Genomic DNA, 16,652 nt, shown 5'->3' with positions numbered 1-16,652 from the left:
CATCTATTTAAAAACCTTTTTCTGCCGCTTTCATGAAAAGGTGTCGTCAGTATGGTGTATGCTTGTTCGATGTGATTGACTCATTAAGTTGAGCATAGTATTGGAAGAGAATGATACACATGTACATATGGAAGATAAGGTATGTTTATAGGTAACTTTTCATTCCATGCGGGATCTATCGTAAAGCATTAATGCAACTGGTCTGAGCATTCGATGGAGCAGGTTACCTCTAGTTCAGTTGGCGGTCTGGCTTCTAGCAGGTAAAATGCTAAATTCTGGATTGTGTCATAGGCACTATCACGCTGTGTCTGTAGTACATACCTGACCAACGAGGACTTCCAGCCACCACTAAGGTTTTCGCTACGAGTTGAATCGCATGGTGCTTTCATTACGTTAGATGCAATTATCGTTGAAATGACTTGAGTCGAAATGGACGGCATATATGCTGCGAATGCTACGGGTAGGCACTTTTTATCCATGATTAAAATAAGTAAACATTGATGCTTTCTTATTACGAGGTGAAGCCAACCCGAGCAGACAGCGGAAGCACATTTCTTCCCACCTCATATTCAGCCCTATGGACCCGAAACGATCTATCCTTAGCGTGCTGTACCCCACAAATGCTAACGCTGCAAGTAACCGTACCAGGTCCGAACTAAAGGGGCGACACACTGTCATCAAGTATATCATATCAATCCGCTTTGTTCCAGACCACCCAAAAACAGCCTAAAAGCTCCAAGTCAACCCGACCTGCCCTTCGTCATTGAAGCCTCCCTCCCCTACTGCCACTTCCACTCCCACTTCCAGATCGGGAATGTCTTGGCCTCACACGAGCAATCACCGATCGTGCACCTTGGATCCAACTTCGCACCTTGGCCTTCAGTCGTTGCCTGTGCAACTTCTCGGCGAAACGCCGCATTGGCTTGATATCCGAACTCCTTCTATTAGCAGGAAGGTTAGAATCAGATTGATTTGTTGGCTGTGGTACGATTTGTGGGGCATGACGGTCTTTCCATGTGATATCATCATACGATTGAGCTCCTACTTTGGCTGTGTAAGGAACAGCAATCCTAGCCCGCAGATTGGAGATACGCTTTCGCAGACTATGGGATCCATGAGCTTGCGAACTATCGTCCGAGAACACGCTTCGAGCTTCAAACACCCCTCCAACACTCATTGGTGGACCACGCAAAGAATAACCATCCTCGTCCCGATTTTCGTTCGCGGGCGATGAGGTGGTCGTCCCTGCGAACATTGGCTCCGATTCTTCGCTGTGATAGTTGCTGTTCGCGCTGGTCTTTCGTGAATGCAAATGCCTACCGAAGTTTCGGAAGAGATTGTCGATTCCTGGACTTGGTGTGAACAAATCTTTTGGATTCTGCAAATGTATGCCGTTTGAGGGTTCTGCGTTTTCATTATCTCGTGTAACTCGCACCGTCCCTTGTGTTGAGTTTGATGCCCGAATAACTCTAAGTCTGAATTTTGGCTGCTTTGAGATCGTAGGTTTATCATTGAGGTGACTTGACTGCAGACGAGCGTTAAGATTTTCATTCAACCATGAATCATTGTTTTCAAGATTCCATGGTTGTGAACTAAGAGGTGAAAGAGATCTCAGAGCGGTATTGCTTATACCTTTGAGCTTCAGCTTTGGCGCCGAGTTCTTATTTGCATTTTGTTCTATATCGTCCTTGGTGTCTGTGTTGCTGGCTATCTCTGGTTTTGCGCGAATTTCAACTTGCTCTTCATGCACTGAAGGGAGCTTCTTGCCCAAGTTATGAGCGATGCCTTCGTGCTGGGCTGTGTCTATTGACGATTTGCGTGGCAGATCCGCGACCAAAGATGTGAACAGAGATGGTGATTCTTCAGTATGCGAGTGAGAATGGCCAGGAGGGGGCGGCGAAGACTGTGCTGGCTCTGACGGTACCGGTGGGAGTGCTTTCATAAGCCGCGGGATACTGTTCTTCAACTTCAATTGCCTCGCTGGTGATATGGGCTTTGGTGCAAGCATTGGAGACTCTGGACGAGAAATTGCTTTCTGGGGTATTTGGTGACTGAAGTTCGGGACATCTTTGGCAACTTGTGGCGGGTCTACCCTTCGTGCTCTCTGATTATTCCGCTTAATTGGCTGTCTCTGTGCTAACATCTGCAATTCCCGCCCTCTCTGCTGGGCAAACGAAGGCGCTGATGGTTTACCGGAGTCCCCGGCAGATGCGTCTCGTAATTTCGACTTTTCGGGTATGGTCGGAGATGTCATAGGAGTTCTTCCAGGTGGAGCAAAGATGCCATCCTGCTTGTTTTCATGGGGCTTATTCGTACCCTGAATGAGTTCCGTCAACTCGGTCAACCCAGTGTTGATCGAATTGAAACCACTAGATCTTGCTCTAGCGCGCCCAGAAGGCGGAAGGCATTGGCTTTCCCTCGAAGTCCTTCTTGGTTGGTCCTTCTCACTTGATATTGGCAACACATCAAACGATCGGCGAGTCTCCGAGTTGACCAGGTGAGTCCTGATTTTGCTTCCAACTTGTTTGTCTTGTGAATCTTTGGTAGCATTCGGCTGTACTTGCTCGTCACCCATGGGCGGACAAGGAAATTGTGCGAATTGAGAACCCAGACTATAAGAAGACGTTCTGGTAGACTGCGGTTCCCTGTCTGATTCAAAATGATCCTCACTCTTGACTGCAACATTCTCTCTCTGGAATAGTCGTTTCTCGTTGTTCGTCTTGCTAACATCAATCAAAAATGATGACGACGATGGCAGTCCAAAAGCCTCTTCAACATGACAACTTAATTCCCGAGCCCCGTACCCAAGGCCTGATAAACGAATGACCTTCTTGCGTTGCTCAGCGTCATAATTGACTTCTCCAGTTCTCTGGCTGTGTCCCTCGTCATCGGGGAATGAGGCCGCATCAACGTGTTCCGGCTGGGCTGAGTTGTCCAATTTCGACGCTTGAGATTCTTCAATATCCGGCCGATCAGACGACGAGGAGATTATTGTCTGAAAGCGACTGGTATCATTTGAGAACATGTGCTGAGAACCTCCTGTAGCTGGCCCCTCGGCACTCATAGGACGATCTTCGGGAATGGTCTTCTCTATACGGAACTGGGGTGGCGGATCTAAGACCTGTGGCTGGGCACAGACTTCAACCTCAAAATCTTCCGTGTAGTCATAGTACAACGGAGAAGGAGGGTGTAGTTTTCCAGGTGTCGTAGTAGCGGAAGAGGTAGGCAATGTGGCGTAAAGATTTACGGTCGAAGCTACACTGAGTGTACTTCGGGCAGGGGATGTGTTTCCAGATGCCGTTACGTGCCTGCGTTGCCAGTCGCCACCCGATAGTCCATTTTGTCGTGGTACGAGGGGACTTGATGACCGTCGTGGAGGTGAAGACTGGCTCAAGAGAGAAGGCGTGGATCTGTTTGCTTCATGGCGTAAGGACAGCGGCGGCCTACGTTTTTGCGCATACAATGATGCTGGAGAAGACGTGCTTTGACCAGCACCCTGGATATGGTCAGTTAGTGTGTCGTAGGAGCATTATCGTCGCTGAAGTCCACCATAGAACGGAGCTTCGAAGCAACAATACAGCAGGTGTTGGACAAACACTCACGTATGGAGCTCGGCCAATCTCAACACGCCGACTATAGTCGACTGCTCCTCCATCAGTCAATGCTGGAGAGGACGGGCGAAAGCCTGGACGCTTCAAGCGTGTCGGATACGCAAAAGGAGATCTCGGTCGTTGGATGACGCCATTTCCATCAGGTTGACTCCTCAAACTCGTGTATGATCGATGATTGGATAAAGTATATGAAGAATATGTTTGGGTCATTGAATACGAACGATAATCAGGGTCGTCGAAGGTACGGCTAGCTGACTTCTGACTCGCAGTCTCGTACATCGACAGCGCTTCAGAAGAATTATCCCGTGCATACGATGGTAGACGACGCCGGTCATCGACAATAGGAACCCCGTATGGTTGGAAAGCCTGTCTCGTCTTCTGCATGTCAATCTCACTGAGACCTGTCCCAATCCTTCGTGGGGTATTTGAGGGGTTTGGAACGCGTGAGGGTTTGATGGAGAACATGCCAATGTCCCCAGTTTCTGTTGTTGTCTTCAGCATTGTTTCGAGGCCTTTCGGTACGTTCGAGGGAGACCGGTTTTCCCGGCCTACAGGACTGGATCCATGGCGCATCGGATCCCGTTCATTGAACACTCGAGGACGTGCTGCGAAAGTATCACTAAATCCTCTATCTCGAGTGCTTGGACGAGCATTCGGTGAGAGAGCTTCCATTGTTTGCGCTTTCACAACAACAATTCTGGACAGAAAACAGCGTTCGACGAAGAAGGTGTTCGGATTCAGGAATGAAGCGTTGAAGTAGAAATTGGCTCCATTGGCAAACGAGAATGATTACAAGATGGAAGTCAACGTGTGAAACCAAGTGAAATTGAATTGGATGGAAATAATGGGTTTTTGGTTGTGTTGGGATGGAAGAAAGAAACGGTCCCTTTAGATGTACTCGAAATGGCAAGAGCACGCCAACTTCGATACTCGTCGCAGAAAAGGAAGTCGCGCTCCAACAACAATAAATCACCACACTCTGGGGAAATCCAAGACCGCCTTATAGAGACTCTTTGTTTCTTCATCATGCTACCACAAGGTACAATGGATTACTTCCAGAGAAAATTGCGAGCTTTCATCGCATTCAAATGAAGTTCTGACGAGCAATACTTCTGCACTCATGCATGCTCGGAATAGCTCCAGCTTGGCAAAACAAATATTCTCCCCTACACCGTATCTGATAATCCTCCAGAATCAGTTTGAAGCGCCCGACTGGTATGACAAAATTGGCAATAACTACAGTACCTAGGTAGTTGTGGAATGTTTAGAGACTTGTTTTGTGGCAATTCTTATGGTCGTTTCCACCCAAGTGATGTGGCACTGTCAAGCTTGTTCGACTTTCATGACAAGCTTCACGGCAACACGCTGCAAGGGGAACTTGAAAGTCTTCAGTCCTGAGACTTATGTTGTTGAGCTCTTCCCCAGGAAATCAGACGCAATCCATCTGGATCATGCCACTGAATCTCATGCCTTGCCATGTAGAGATGACATATTGCACTCGAGTAGTACAAGAACATAAGCAAATTCGGGTAGAGGCTGACAGGATCAATCACAATCTCGTCGTTCTTTCATCACCAACACCACCCGACATCAGATGATAATTTGCTTGAATCCCACCTGCAAGACTTGTCCGACTGTTCATCAATCTTCGGTAGGAGGACCGTGTTGACAAGAAAGGGGCGCATGAATAGAAATAAGTGGGACGGTTCGGAGTTAGACAGGATTTACCTCTTTGCCTAATCAATGCTCAGCAATCACTATAAAAAGAGTAGATTAAAAATCAAGGTTAATGTACCTCCAACCGCTGACCTTTGTAGTCCAGAAAAGGGGGCCGCGGATGAGAAACCGTGTTCTCTTTTAGACGCGCCTCAAACTACGCCTGGCACAGCTGAACGCTAGCCCGATTAACCCAAGATACCACATCTCCTCATTGCCGTACTCGCTCACTCATAACTTCTATCTTTTCGTTCCCCTCCACAATCCCAATCCACCTTCTTTTATTTTCGACACTGCAAGAGGTACGTCTGTAAAATACTTCATTTGCACCCAATCATTTCTCCTTCTGCACCATATTTCACATTCCTCGGAGCATTCTTGTATGCAGCTGCTGGACCAGGAGCTCTTCCGACTAACGCACTGACGCAGGACCCCCCATTACCTCAAAAAGTACAGTCGATATGCGCACCTTCTCAACTTTGGCCCTTGGCCTTGTCAGCGCAGCTGTTGCTTCAGCTTCAGATGTGTCTTCTTTGACAAAGGATACCTTCCCGGACTTTGTCAAGGACAATGATCTGGTCCTTGCAGAATGTAAGTTGCCCCTCTACCTCCACTGTCTTTGCTGGCTTGCTAACACCTTTTGCCTTCTAGTCTTCGCAGTATGTTATCCTCAAATTTTAAAACGTTGAACATTGCTAACTTCTTGTCTCTCAATTCAGCCATGGTGGTAAGTGGTCATCGTTGGAAGACACCTGTTCATAACTCAGATTACTAATATGCGCTGCAGTGGTCACTGTAAAGCTCTTGCACCAGAATACGAAGAGGCCGCGACTCAATTGAAGGAAAAGAACATCAAGCTTGCCAAGGTTGATTGCACAGAAGAGGCGGACCTCTGCCAAAGCTATGGTGTTGAGGGATACCCGACTTTGAAGGTCTTCCGCGGTGCCGAGAACGTTACCCCATACTCTGGCGCAAGAAAAGCACCTGCGTAAGTCATCCTGCTATTCCAATGCCGAATGAAGACCATGGTGCTAATTCGTCTTTGTCACAGGATTGTCTCATACATGACCAAGCAATCGCTCCCTGCCGTTTCGATCTTGACCAAGGACACACTGGAGGACTTCAAGACCGCTGACAAGGTTGTTCTGGTTGCATACGTCGATGCTGAGGACAAGACATCGAATGCTACATTCACTGCTGTTGCTGAGAAGCTTCGTGATAACTACCTCTTTGGTGCCAGCAATGACGCTGCTTTGGCTAAGGCTGAGGGGGTTACTGCTCCAGCTATCGTTCTCTACAAGTCCTTCGATGAGGGCAAGACCATCTTTGCCGAATCATTTGACGCTGAGGCCATTGAGAAGTTCGCTAGCACCGCCTCCATTCCCTTAATTGGCGAAGTTGGCCCAGAGACATACGCCGGCTACATGGCTACTGGTATTCCATTGGCCTATATCTTCGCCGAGACCCCAGAGGAGAGAGAGACTCTCTCAACCGCGCTTAGATCGGTCGCTGAGGAGCACAGAGGCAAGGTCAGCTTTGCTACTATTGATGCAAAGGCATTTGGCGCACACGCAGGCAACTTGAACCTCAAGGCCGACCAATTCCCTGCTTTCGCCATCCAAGATACCGTCAACAACAAGAAGTATCCTTACGACCAGGATGCCGAGATCACTGCTGAAACCATTGGTAAATTTGTGTCTGAGTTTGTCAGTGGCAATGTTGAGCCAAGCATCAAGTCCGAGCCTATTCCCGAGAAGCAAGAGGGTCCAGTCCAAATCGTAGTTGCCAAGAATTACAATGACATTGTTCTCGAGGAGGACAAGGATGTTCTGATCGAATTCTATGCCCCATGGTGCGGTCACTGCAAGGCTCTCGCTCCCAAGTACGACATCCTCGCTAAGCTCTATGTCGATGCCGGTTACACCGACAAAGTCACTATTGCCAAGGTCGATGCTACCATGAACGACGTTCCTGATGAGATCCAAGGATTCCCCACCATCAAGCTCTACAAGGCCAACGACAAGAAGAACCCCGTTACGTACAGCGGTAGCCGTAGCATTGAGGATCTTATCAAGTTCGTCAAGGAGAATGGCTCATACGGCGTTGAAATTACATACGAGGAGGAGACTGCTGAAGCACAGAAGCCAATTGTCGAATCAATGGCTGAGCAAGCTGCAGCTGCAACCGAGTCCGTTAAGAGTGCTGCTGAGGAGGTTAAGGAGACTGTGAAGAGCAAGGCTAGCGAGGCTACCGAGGCCGCAAAGACACCTGCTGCGGAGGATCATGACGAGTTGTAGGCAAGCCGCTGGATTGGAACATTTCCCTTTAACCTGTATCAACTCCTACAAATGAGGACGGGCGAAACAGTTGGGCTTTTATGGATGATGGGATCTTGGCCGGATAATAAAATTGCATGATCTTATTTGAATGAGAGCTTTTACTTGGTGATTACGTGAATTAAATTTGAAGTACCTGCATCGAGGTCTCTCGTGTTATATTGAAATTATCCCCCTATTGCGGCTTAAAAGCGCCTCTTGAAAGCTACTCGCTTGCGGGTCCAATTTTCCGGGGAAGCAAGCCAAGCTTAGAGAACACCACTTCTCTTACGCTTAGCAACTATTAGACTTGCTGCCAACAATTGATTCCCGATCTCCAGAAGTCAATTACGCACCTCATCTTGAATCGTCTTGTCCGTAACAAACAATGGCTTCGCGCATCCTTTCGCCGGCCATGCGCGTCATGTCAACCCCTTCCGCTGCTCTCCGCACCTCTCGAAGCTTTCAAACCTCATCCCGGAAACTCGCAGAGGCCACACCTCTACCAGTAAGAAAGCCGGTTGGCGCTTTCAGAGGAGGGTCAGTTCTTGTCATTCTTAACTGTCGAATCCTGCGATGTCTAGGATGTTGGAGTTGCCGTTGCTCCGAAGATGTTACTCTATCTGCAATGAAGCTTTCAATTTTCCTTTAGGTCTGGAACTTTGCAGCAGGTTGCTAACAAATCTTTCTTTATAGGCTGTTCGGATTTCTCCTTGGAAGCACTCTCGCAGGAGCTGGTGTCTATTACTACATCTTGGAGGAGTACAAAGTTTCGAATGGGCTATTGACCGAGGATATCTACGTGCGTTTTTGCATCTAGTCCTCTCGTTCTTGATTTATACAGTAGAAGACCTTCCAGAGAAGAAGACTCTTGATGGACCCATAGCTTTCAAGAACTGGAGCTAACCTTTCGATGCAGAGTCTACAAGCTTCGGTACAACGAGTGCACAGCTACGTTCAGACATTGGAGGAAAAGCTTACGGAGTTGGAAAAGAAGAAGAAATGAAGTCCAAGAGATGAATAATACGTGGTTAATGCAGAACATCTATGCCGAGGGTGGGACTTGTGGAAGCTCTTTCGGGGACGTTTCTCTACGTACATGGCAAATATCCAGCAGGATTGTAAAACAGCTCTCGATCATTCTGCATTGTTGCTGCGAATGCATTTGATACCAAGCAGCCGAATGCAAATCTCCACAGCGTATCAATATTGTTGTGCTGGCGTTGTGCTGTGCTTCATATGGCCACCATCCGCCACTTTACCCAAGAATTATGTAGCCTCGCCTCTTGAATTTCTTTCACTTCCCACGCGCCTTTCAATCACAACCTCCACATCGCCGCATTTCATGACTTTACGACACGAATATGAATTTCGGCGTCAGAGAGGTCGCACTCAATTCTAGAGCTAATGCTGCTCCTGGGTGGGCTTATGTCCCAGATACAGGAGTCAATGCCTCCGTCACAGCCTTGCAGCCTTCCTCTCGGAAACGCGCTCGAAATCAACATGTAGCCAGCCACCAAGAGACGACAGCGAAGCAAGATGCAAAGATTCTGCGAGAGCTGGTAGCTCTGGATCGAGAAAACCATCGAGATGTATCCATTCCGGTGCCTATACGGCATCGCGATAATGCTGGAAGAGGTATTTCCCCTCTGGGCATCGCATCTTCTCCTGAATTGAACTGATATGAACGATATAGTGAGCCATGGCAAAGTCACACCAAACGTTCGAAAGATCCTCCAGTCTCAGAAGACATTCGCAAACCATCTCTCCGACTATGAAGCCCTGGGCTCTCCCTTAACAGCTTCGACCGCCCTCACACAGCCTTCTGCCACAATCCCAAACACACCAGCTGCTCGCGCTACACCAGGCTCAGGAGCACCACATCTTACAAGTAAAGGCACCCGTTCACACAAGAAGAAAGACCCAACCGCTGTCTCAACACCCACCCCTCTCCGCAAAGTCTTCAGCGCCGCACAACTCACCCCCGCTGCAGTGAAATCCGAATCAAGTACAGCAGATGTGCCTATGCCAGACGCACCCATTCTCTCACAGGGTAACGGGACGATACCTGCTGCACATCCTCTAGACAAAGATCCGCTGCTAGTCTCAAGGATACCGGGGATGCCTTCACAGACGGAGATAGACAAGTTATTAGCTGCGCCGCCTTTGACTTATAATGAAGCGAGAGGACCTTGGGTGGAGGAGGACATGAGGAAACCTGTAAGGCAGTTCTGTGAGATTTGTGGGTATTGGGGGAGAGTGAGATGTACAAGGTGTGGAGGGAAGGTTTGCGCTTTGGAATGTCTGACTACTCATCAAGAGGAGTGCTTTTCAAGATATGGCGCATGAAAGATATACGGCTTCTGATTGAGATGGCGTCTTTGGCATGATTATCATTTGCTGGAGTCATGGCACAAGTCAAACCCCTATAATGAGGAGGAGGGGTAATAAGCAGAGCTGCAGAGCCATTCGCATGTGTATACTATGCATAATGTACTTTGTGATCTTGCAAATTTCTGACGCCAAATTATCTGTTCTACAAGGTACTTTTGAAATCAAATCTCATACCATTGGTTTTCATTAGGGAGAAAAGTTATATCTCTCGCTACAATGCAAATAACTAGTAACGCCAAAACACCTGGGTATACCCGTCGTAAGCACAGCCAACCACATCAACTCTTTCGAATTCCGCAGACACCACACATGACAACATCTCCTGAATTCAAATAAATCCCACCTTTACATCCTGAGCTACTACATTTCCAACTGTTGGGCACAAATTCTGGTCTCAAAACGTTCAAGCAGACCATGCAGGTCAACGCTGTTGGTTCGTTTTCGACAGAACAGACCGGACAAGCTTCACTACTAGTAGTCGTAGAGCCTCGTTGTCTTTCGATTTTGGGCGATGGTCCAATAGATACGGATGTTGGATTGTTGGATGTTGGTTTAGAACCCTTCTCGGGTACTTGTTTTGCAGGCAGATTCTCAGTGAGGGAATCCGTGGTTGATTTTCTCTCTTGTCGTTGCACCTCAATGTCCGGTGAGACTAGAGAAGATTCTGTCGAGTTTCTGTTGATTTTTTCGTACGTTGTATCCTTGGAGAGCTGAGTCCGTTGTCCAGTACGCTTGGGAACTCCCTGAAGTTCCAATAGTTCTCTTTTCACATCATCGTCATCATTGTCCTCGTCTCCACAGACCTTAACCATGCCTCCACCTTTTCTATCTAGCAGCCGCAAGCCATTTATATCGATCGCGTCGTCTGGCTCAGCCTTGATTCTTGGTTCATCGTTATCGCTCTCTGCTTCGCTATCGGTCACCAGATCATTGTCGGACATTTGCGATTCCTCTTTCTTGACTTCGAATCTTGCCAAAGCAGCAGCGGCACGAAGTTCTCTGCCTCTCGCACTTCCTGCTACTCTCGGCTTCCCAGCAACGCGTTTGCCCTTCTCCAGCTTTGTCTTCGTTTCGTCATCTGCTCCGAGGGCAACCCCGTTGGTACCAAATTTCTTCCGAATACGCCGCTCCTGCTTCTCCTTGTACGTGATCTTAGGTTTGGCGTTCCTCTTTCTGGCCTTGGACCTGAATGTCCCACCACATACAGGGAGAATGACATCAGTATCGAGTTCTTCCTGCGTAAAGGCCCCATTCTCTAATAGCACGCCTTTTCCCCAAAGTCCGTCCCCGGTGTAGCCTTTGTCCCATAAACCCTTCAAGTCGGTCGCAAATTCGTTACGTACTGCCCAGAAAGCCTTCGAGTGGTTCATTTGCTTATTATGCGCCAGCTCGTGCATCATAACAAGTTGGACTTGACGGAATGGGATCCAGCGACCGGTGTAGGGCGATTTGAGGACTAATTGAATTACTTCACCATTGTTGAAGTTGCGACCTACATTTTATCAGTTTGATGGTCCGATCAAGTGCGGAGACATTACCTGCGAACTCAAGATTTGGCTCATATTCTTCGAGTGATACGACCGCAAGATGATGCTTGTTCATGATAGGCAGACATTGCGCTGCGATTCTTTCTAGAAAGTCCTTCGCAGTGTTGAAGTCTGGGCCAGGCAGAGGCTTGATCTAGGCGCCGGATAATGAGAAGTTGCTCGAACATATATCTTGGAACCGCAACGAGGAGACTTACAAAAACGATGTTCTTATTTGGTTGAGACGTCCGAGAATTGATTCGCTCCCAGCCTAAAGGCATCTTGACTGTTGTTGTTGATCGTTGGTTTTGCGAAGTTGAGATTGAAATTGATGACGGCGTTTTCTTTTCGAGTGTCGCCAAATCACGAAACGCGTCAAAACGTGACCTCAAGTGGCGTGACCTTTGTGCTCGAAAAATGTCCTAGAAACCTCTGGACATTGCTTAATTCCTCCAGTCTTGCAGAAAATTATTTGCGTGGGTACATTAATTAGTTTTAGTATCGTGCAGTATATAGAAGATTGAATCGTACACACGAAAGTCTTCATTTGTACGACTTTTGCATCTCTCCTCTACCCCGCCATGTACCTAAACTACCGAGAGTATTTACCCCGCTGCTGTATGTGTCTTGGGTAGTAAAACTACGAATCGATTTCCATTTTCACCCGGGATCTGAAGAGAAAGGAGGAAGAACCTCCCATCCGTATACATTAAGGGTTTCCATCTCTAAGAAAAGGCTCTTGTCGTCGACACAATTCAGTTAGTGGATCTCATGACGTTACCGCGACACCGAATAGCGAGAACCTAAGAAGCCCAGTCCAATATCCGAGTGTACCTTCCGTGGCTGGGGTAACATCCGATAGACTTCTTTTTCTTGTGCAGCACATTACTTTCAACCTCGAATTTTGTTCTGTGTACTTTTCAAACCGCAAAGATTTAGACATGGCTCCTTCAGATACCCCCAAGAAACCCTTTCACATTGCTGTTTGCGGTAAGTGATCGCATTTACTTCGTACCTCACATTCACTTCACTTACATCGAGTCAGGCGGCGGAATAGGAGGGCTATGCATGGCTATCGGCCTTCTTCACCAGAACATATCATGCACTCTCTACGAAAGTGCGCCTGCTTTTGCAGAGATTGGAGCCGGGGTCTCATTCGGACCCAACGCTATTCGTGCAATGTCATTGATAGATCCAGATATCAAAAAGGGCTACGACAAGATAGCAACCAGCAATGCATGGCCCGAGAAGAGGAAGTTCTGGTTCGATTTTAATCTTGGGCAGAAAAGTCACACGTGGGGCGATATGAAAGCTCCTGGAGAAGAAATGCTCAGAGTGGCTCAAGTTGTTGCAGGCGATATTGGGCAGTCGTCAGTTCATAGGGCTCGCTTCTTGGATGTTCTAGTCGACCTTGTTCCTGACGGAGTTGCAAAGTTTGGGAAGAGAGTAGAGAAAGTTGACAAGAAAGGCAAGAAGATGATACTAACTTTCCATAATGGTTCCACTGCGGAAGCTGATGCAGTGATTGGCTGTGATGGTAAATGAGCTTTCTATTCATCCTGTATTCCTATCCGTGAATCTTTCTTGGCCACCTGGTCATGGACCTTCAATAAGATTAGATATGAGCCCGAGACTGCATAGTTGTGTTGAGTGTAGTCCTTAGCATATACTAAATGCTTACTCTCCTGCTTGGCAGAGAACATACTGCTAATCCGGTGTAGGTGTGAAATCAAGAACAAGACAGATTCTCCTAGGGGAGGATCATCGTACTACCGATCCCACTTTCACGGGAAAGTATGCCTACAGAGGGTTAATACCAATGGAGAAAGCAGTGGGTGCAATAGGAGAGGAATTGGCTAGGAATTCTCAAATGTACATGGGCCGGCATGGACATGTATTGACTTTTCCCATTGAGAATGGAAGAACCATGAATGTCGTTGCTTTTCGGACGAAAGAAGACGGAAAATGGGAAGACGAACGGTGGGTGCTACCGATGAAAAAAGAAGATATGTTTGACGACTTTGCTGGTTGGGGAGACAGTGTGCAGCAGATTTTATCGGTGAGCCTTTTTTCGCCTTACGTATTAAGATTATTCATTTGTTGACAGACAGTAGCTTATGGAGAAACCCGATGTATGGGCATTATTCGACCATCCTCCGGCACCAACTTACTACAGAGGCTGTCTTGCAATTTTAGGAGACGCTGCTCATGCCTCAACCCCACATCAAGGTGCTGGAGCAGGCCAAGCCATTGAAGATGCTTTCATTCTATCCAATCTTCTTGGCCAGGTTGAATCGGTAAATGAAATTGAGAAGGCATTCCACGCCTATGATGCTATTCGAAGACCCAGGAGTCAAAAAGTTGTGACGACTAGCCGTGAAGCGACAGCGATTTATGATTTCGAAGACGAAAAGCTCGGGACTGATCTGGACTTGATCAAGCGGACGCTGGAAACTCGGTACGACTGGATATGGAACGAAGATTTGCCCCAGCAGCTGAGGAGAGCCCGAGAGATTGCGGGACAAAGGGCGCATTTGTGAATTTGCAATTAGTCAATAGAATCGTCTCTGAGCGCGAAAAGCTGCTTCATGACATCGTCTGTCTTGCTCTTAACAGCGTCATGGTACATCCCATTCGTGATGAATCTGTATGTGTCAGCCTCATATGTGTAATGTAAGAAAATCCGGCTTTCGAGGAGAGAAAGGAATGTTTCAGATCGTTGTAGTATCGGTTGTCATAATCCGTCATCTTGCACTGATTGCGGGAAAGCAATGAAATCAATACTTACTGCTTGCAATTCTTGACCAGCTTTGCAGTGTCCTGAGCTAGACCGAAGTCTACGTACATATCATCCACGAAGGTCGCAGCGTAAAGAGGCACTTCATTCCGAGCCAACTGGATTGTATGGTTAGCGAAAGTAACGAAATTGGGTCGTTAGAAACTCGCCTGCCACTGATCGTATAGTTCGGGCCAACCATTGTATTTGGCAAGGACATCTGCAACAGGTGCAAGCTTCTCCAATTCGGGAAAGATGTCAAACATGAATGGGTATATCATTTCACCTGAAAAGAACAAAGGTGCCTCTCGCACTGCGAGTGCCGATTGAGGAGACCCGGCAAGCCACGAGAACTCCTTTAAGCTTTTGCCAACGTGTTCCGCTGCCCAATTGCTAGCTTCATTCTCGCAGTAAATGGCTTCATGTAAAACAGCATAGAGAACATTATCATCAAAACTCAGGGCGCTTTCGAGAGCTGACAACGTAGGCCGTGTGACGAACTTGAACTGGGCGAGGTCGCTTTTCATTCGCAGCACCAGGTTGTGGACGATGTCCAGACCACCATGCATCCCAAAGTTTCGACCCAGGGTCAGAAAGCCTCGAACAGTGAGAACGCCCCCGGATGGTAGTGGCAAGCCAGCTTTGCCTCTGATGTGATAAGCAAGCCCATGCACAGCGTCAACATCTTCTGGATACTTCTGATAGTATGCCTTGTTCCGCCTTCTCATAGAGTTAGCGAGTTTTCGCCTGTGGAAATGAAGTTCTGTCAATCACGAAGTGGCAACTCACTCGACAACCTTGCGATACGTAGCCTTGTATACCTCTTCAGGTGACTTGCCAATAGGTGCAAGCCCACCAGTTGCAAATGCTTCACGCAAACCGTGAGGATACTTGGAAAGGTATCTGTCGCCAAATCAGCATCGACTGAAGTAAAAGCCATTGCTCATCCGCATCGGGATACAATGGAGAGGCCATTGCAGTAAAAAACGGACAAAGTCTCCAGGCACTTATTTTCCAACGAAGTAATGAGACCTAAGTTGGTATGGAGAATTCGGATTTCTGCAATACATCGGGGCACAGAAAGGATGCTCACGTGAGGATACAGAAGCCACCAAAGGATTGCCCAAACAGAGACCTGCAAGATGTCAATATCAAGTCTTGCAACAGTAATGTCTCTTGTACGACTCTGAGAAAATGGGATAACAACGAAACTCTATGCTGTCGAAGACTAGGAACGCTTACCATTTCTTCAACTCTGCGGGATAGTCCTTAGTCAGAGTTTTTCTGATAGCTTCGCAGTCCTTTACAATTGAGTCTGCTCTGAAGAGCTTGAGATAGTCAGCTTGTCTATGGACATCTCCCTGCTCGGCTAAGGTAGCAGAGGTGATAGGATTGCTAAGCCCCGTTCCACGCTGGTCAAGATAGAGCATCTGGTAGCCTTTGTCGAGTACGGTATTAGTGAGAGGGTGGTTTTGAGGTGGTGCACACTAGAAGACACAAGCTTGATATCAGATTTCGGGTCTGCTAATTCGAAGCATTGGATATTCCTGCACAACTTACTGAAAAGCCCGGTCCACCCTGACGACAAGTTAGCTGATGATTCAACTCTCGCATAGGTTGAGAACAGTTGATTCGCCTTGCTCACCTGTAGATACACAAACCAGGGCTTTTGTTGGGTTTTGAGTTGCTCTTCCTCTGACAGAACAGTCACGGGTTTCTCATGCCTGGTGATCGATCGAGCGAAGAGCTGGATGGTTCCACCTGCTGGCTTCAAATGGTCTTTTGGGACTTCGAAGAAGAGTTCCGAGACCTTCAGCTTTCCTGTACTATTGTCAGCATGTTTACTTGTCGAGAATGGTTGGTTAGAAGTGAACTTTTCGGCCACCAACTTCCTAGAATAGAATTTTAATGGAGATACAATAACACGCTTTCAAAACAACGTTGCAAGAAAGGAAATATATGAAATATGAAAGTAATACCAGAAGATAGCCGCAGGCCTTCATAGAGTCTGGCTGATGTCACATGATCCAAAAAGCCTTACCTGGGACGAGATGGGATTTGGACTCAAGAAGCCTGGCAGCCATGTTCGGAGACAGTAGTATGTCAAGATGGTCTCTTATGACGTGGAATAGTTGGAGAAAAGTGCCGCAAGGATGGCTGGCTCTGGTGGTGGAAGAAGTTGAGGTGAAGAAGAGTGGAGGAAATCGTACGGGTAGGTTTTGGCGAGCCATTTACAGCAAGTGGCTTCAAAGCGGCAACCGCACAAAGTTCTCTCCAAAAAACCTGCACAAAGCGTTGAGAAGCTGCGCAACAC

At 47.5% G+C, this 16,652-nt stretch overlaps 7 protein-coding genes across 7 annotated transcripts; 4 read left to right on the top strand and 3 right to left on the bottom strand.

Annotated features, from left to right (window-relative positions):
* Positions 1-619: 619 nt before the first annotated feature.
* On the bottom strand, positions 620-4,507 carry LY89DRAFT_291737 (uncharacterized protein). The gene is made up of 3 exons (XM_018206518.1): positions 3,603-4,507; positions 2,738-3,496; positions 620-2,497 (listed from the first exon to the last, which is right to left on the bottom strand). The coding sequence occupies exons 1-3, from the start codon at positions 4,281-4,283 to the stop codon at positions 761-763; spliced, it is 3,177 nt and encodes a 1,058-aa protein (XP_018076620.1). The 5' UTR covers positions 4,284-4,507; the 3' UTR covers positions 620-760.
* Positions 4,508-5,357: 850 nt separating this feature from the next.
* LY89DRAFT_680405 (disulfide isomerase-like protein) lies at positions 5,358-7,726 on the top strand. Its single transcript, XM_018214074.1, has 4 exons — positions 5,358-5,629; positions 5,757-5,918; positions 6,114-6,315; positions 6,379-7,726. Exons 2-4 carry the CDS (start codon positions 5,789-5,791, stop codon positions 7,622-7,624), a joined length of 1,578 nt encoding a protein of 525 aa, XP_018076619.1. The 5' UTR covers positions 5,358-5,629; positions 5,757-5,788; the 3' UTR covers positions 7,625-7,726.
* A 304-nt stretch (positions 7,727-8,030) lies between these two features.
* LY89DRAFT_556743 (uncharacterized protein) lies at positions 8,031-8,621 on the top strand (the record flags this gene model as incomplete). The annotated part of the gene is made up of 3 exons (XM_018208383.1): positions 8,031-8,182; positions 8,339-8,444; positions 8,562-8,621. Coding segments are annotated over 3 exons (318 nt in total), but the record flags the coding sequence as incomplete, so codon positions are not given.
* A 328-nt stretch (positions 8,622-8,949) lies between these two features.
* LY89DRAFT_606645 (uncharacterized protein) lies at positions 8,950-10,145 on the top strand. The gene is made up of 2 exons (XM_018210428.1): positions 8,950-9,280; positions 9,339-10,145. The coding sequence occupies exons 1-2, from the start codon at positions 9,007-9,009 to the stop codon at positions 9,989-9,991; spliced, it is 927 nt and encodes a 308-aa protein (XP_018076617.1). The 5' UTR covers positions 8,950-9,006; the 3' UTR covers positions 9,992-10,145.
* Positions 10,146-10,175: 30 nt separating this feature from the next.
* On the bottom strand, positions 10,176-12,039 carry LY89DRAFT_777398 (WLM-domain-containing protein). Its single transcript, XM_018222142.1, has 3 exons — positions 11,781-12,039; positions 11,575-11,716; positions 10,176-11,528 (listed from the first exon to the last, which is right to left on the bottom strand). Exons 1-3 carry the CDS (start codon positions 11,841-11,843, stop codon positions 10,315-10,317), a joined length of 1,419 nt encoding a protein of 472 aa, XP_018076616.1. The 5' UTR covers positions 11,844-12,039; the 3' UTR covers positions 10,176-10,314.
* An 11-nt stretch (positions 12,040-12,050) lies between these two features.
* On the top strand, positions 12,051-14,137 carry LY89DRAFT_777397 (FAD/NAD(P)-binding domain-containing protein). Its single transcript, XM_018222141.1, has 4 exons — positions 12,051-12,552; positions 12,608-13,099; positions 13,284-13,621; positions 13,677-14,137. Exons 1-4 carry the CDS (start codon positions 12,504-12,506, stop codon positions 14,100-14,102), a joined length of 1,305 nt encoding a protein of 434 aa, XP_018076615.1. The 5' UTR covers positions 12,051-12,503; the 3' UTR covers positions 14,103-14,137.
* On the bottom strand, positions 13,677-16,517 carry LY89DRAFT_680403 (alpha/beta-hydrolase). The gene is made up of 9 exons (XM_018214073.1): positions 16,380-16,517; positions 15,984-16,159; positions 15,899-15,916; positions 15,581-15,825; positions 15,432-15,473; positions 15,128-15,241; positions 14,509-15,058; positions 14,351-14,457; positions 13,677-14,207 (listed from the first exon to the last, which is right to left on the bottom strand). Exons 1-9 carry the CDS (start codon positions 16,420-16,422, stop codon positions 14,111-14,113), a joined length of 1,392 nt encoding a protein of 463 aa, XP_018076614.1. The 5' UTR covers positions 16,423-16,517; the 3' UTR covers positions 13,677-14,110.
* Between the last annotated feature and the right edge of the window lie 135 nt (positions 16,518-16,652).

This window comes from Mollisia scopiformis (genome assembly GCF_001500285.1).
Source record: "Mollisia scopiformis unplaced genomic scaffold LY89scaffold_3, whole genome shotgun sequence".
In the NCBI taxonomy this organism is placed as follows: Eukaryota; Fungi; Ascomycota; class Leotiomycetes; order Helotiales; family Mollisiaceae; genus Mollisia; species Mollisia scopiformis.
Note: the sequence above shows the minus strand (reverse complement) of the source record. Positions and strands in the feature narration are given on the sequence as shown.

Bases quoted from the DNA above. Each gene is read 5' to 3' on its own strand.
- LY89DRAFT_291737 (XM_018206518.1), bottom strand. From the start codon at position 4,283: ATGGAAGCTCTCTCACCGAATGCTCGTCCAAGCACTCGAGATAGAGGA. The intron at 3,497-3,602 runs GTGAGTGTTTGT...GACCATATCCAG, and splicing joins AGATTGGCCGAGCTCCATAC to GGTGCTGGTCAAAGCACGTC. The intron at 2,498-2,737 runs TTGATTGATGTT...ATCAGGACTCAC, and splicing joins TGCCATCGTCGTCATCATTT to CTGGTCAACTCGGAGACTCG.
- LY89DRAFT_680405 (XM_018214074.1), top strand. From the start codon at position 5,789: ATGCGCACCTTCTCAACTTTGGCCCTTGGCCTTGTCAGCGCAGCTGTT. The intron at 5,919-6,113 runs GTAAGTTGCCCC...ATATGCGCTGCA, and splicing joins TGATCTGGTCCTTGCAGAAT to GTGGTCACTGTAAAGCTCTT. The intron at 6,316-6,378 runs GTAAGTCATCCT...TCTTTGTCACAG, and splicing joins GGCGCAAGAAAAGCACCTGC to GATTGTCTCATACATGACCA.
- LY89DRAFT_606645 (XM_018210428.1), top strand. From the start codon at position 9,007: ATGAATTTCGGCGTCAGAGAGGTCGCACTCAATTCTAGAGCTAATGCT. The intron at 9,281-9,338 runs GTATTTCCCCTC...TGAACGATATAG, and splicing joins TCGCGATAATGCTGGAAGAG to TGAGCCATGGCAAAGTCACA.
- LY89DRAFT_777398 (XM_018222142.1), bottom strand. From the start codon at position 11,843: ATGCCTTTAGGCTGGGAGCGAATCAATTCTCGGACGTCTCAACCAAAT. The intron at 11,717-11,780 runs GTAAGTCTCCTC...TCCGGCGCCTAG, and splicing joins CAAATAAGAACATCGTTTTT to ATCAAGCCTCTGCCTGGCCC. The intron at 11,529-11,574 runs GTAATGTCTCCG...GATAAAATGTAG, and splicing joins GCCAAATCTTGAGTTCGCAG to GTCGCAACTTCAACAATGGT.
- LY89DRAFT_777397 (XM_018222141.1), top strand. From the start codon at position 12,504: ATGGCTCCTTCAGATACCCCCAAGAAACCCTTTCACATTGCTGTTTGC. The intron at 13,100-13,283 runs GTAAATGAGCTT...AATCCGGTGTAG, and splicing joins TGCAGTGATTGGCTGTGATG to GTGTGAAATCAAGAACAAGA. The intron at 13,622-13,676 runs GTGAGCCTTTTT...GACAGACAGTAG, and splicing joins GTGTGCAGCAGATTTTATCG to CTTATGGAGAAACCCGATGT.
- LY89DRAFT_680403 (XM_018214073.1), bottom strand. From the start codon at position 16,422: ATGGCTGCCAGGCTTCTTGAGTCCAAATCCCATCTCGTCCCAG. The intron at 16,160-16,379 runs GTAAGGCTTTTT...ACAATAGTACAG, and splicing joins CAAATCCCATCTCGTCCCAG to GAAAGCTGAAGGTCTCGGAA. The intron at 15,242-15,431 runs GTGAGCATCCTT...ATTTGGCGACAG, and splicing joins GGTGGCTTCTGTATCCTCAC to ATACCTTTCCAAGTATCCTC.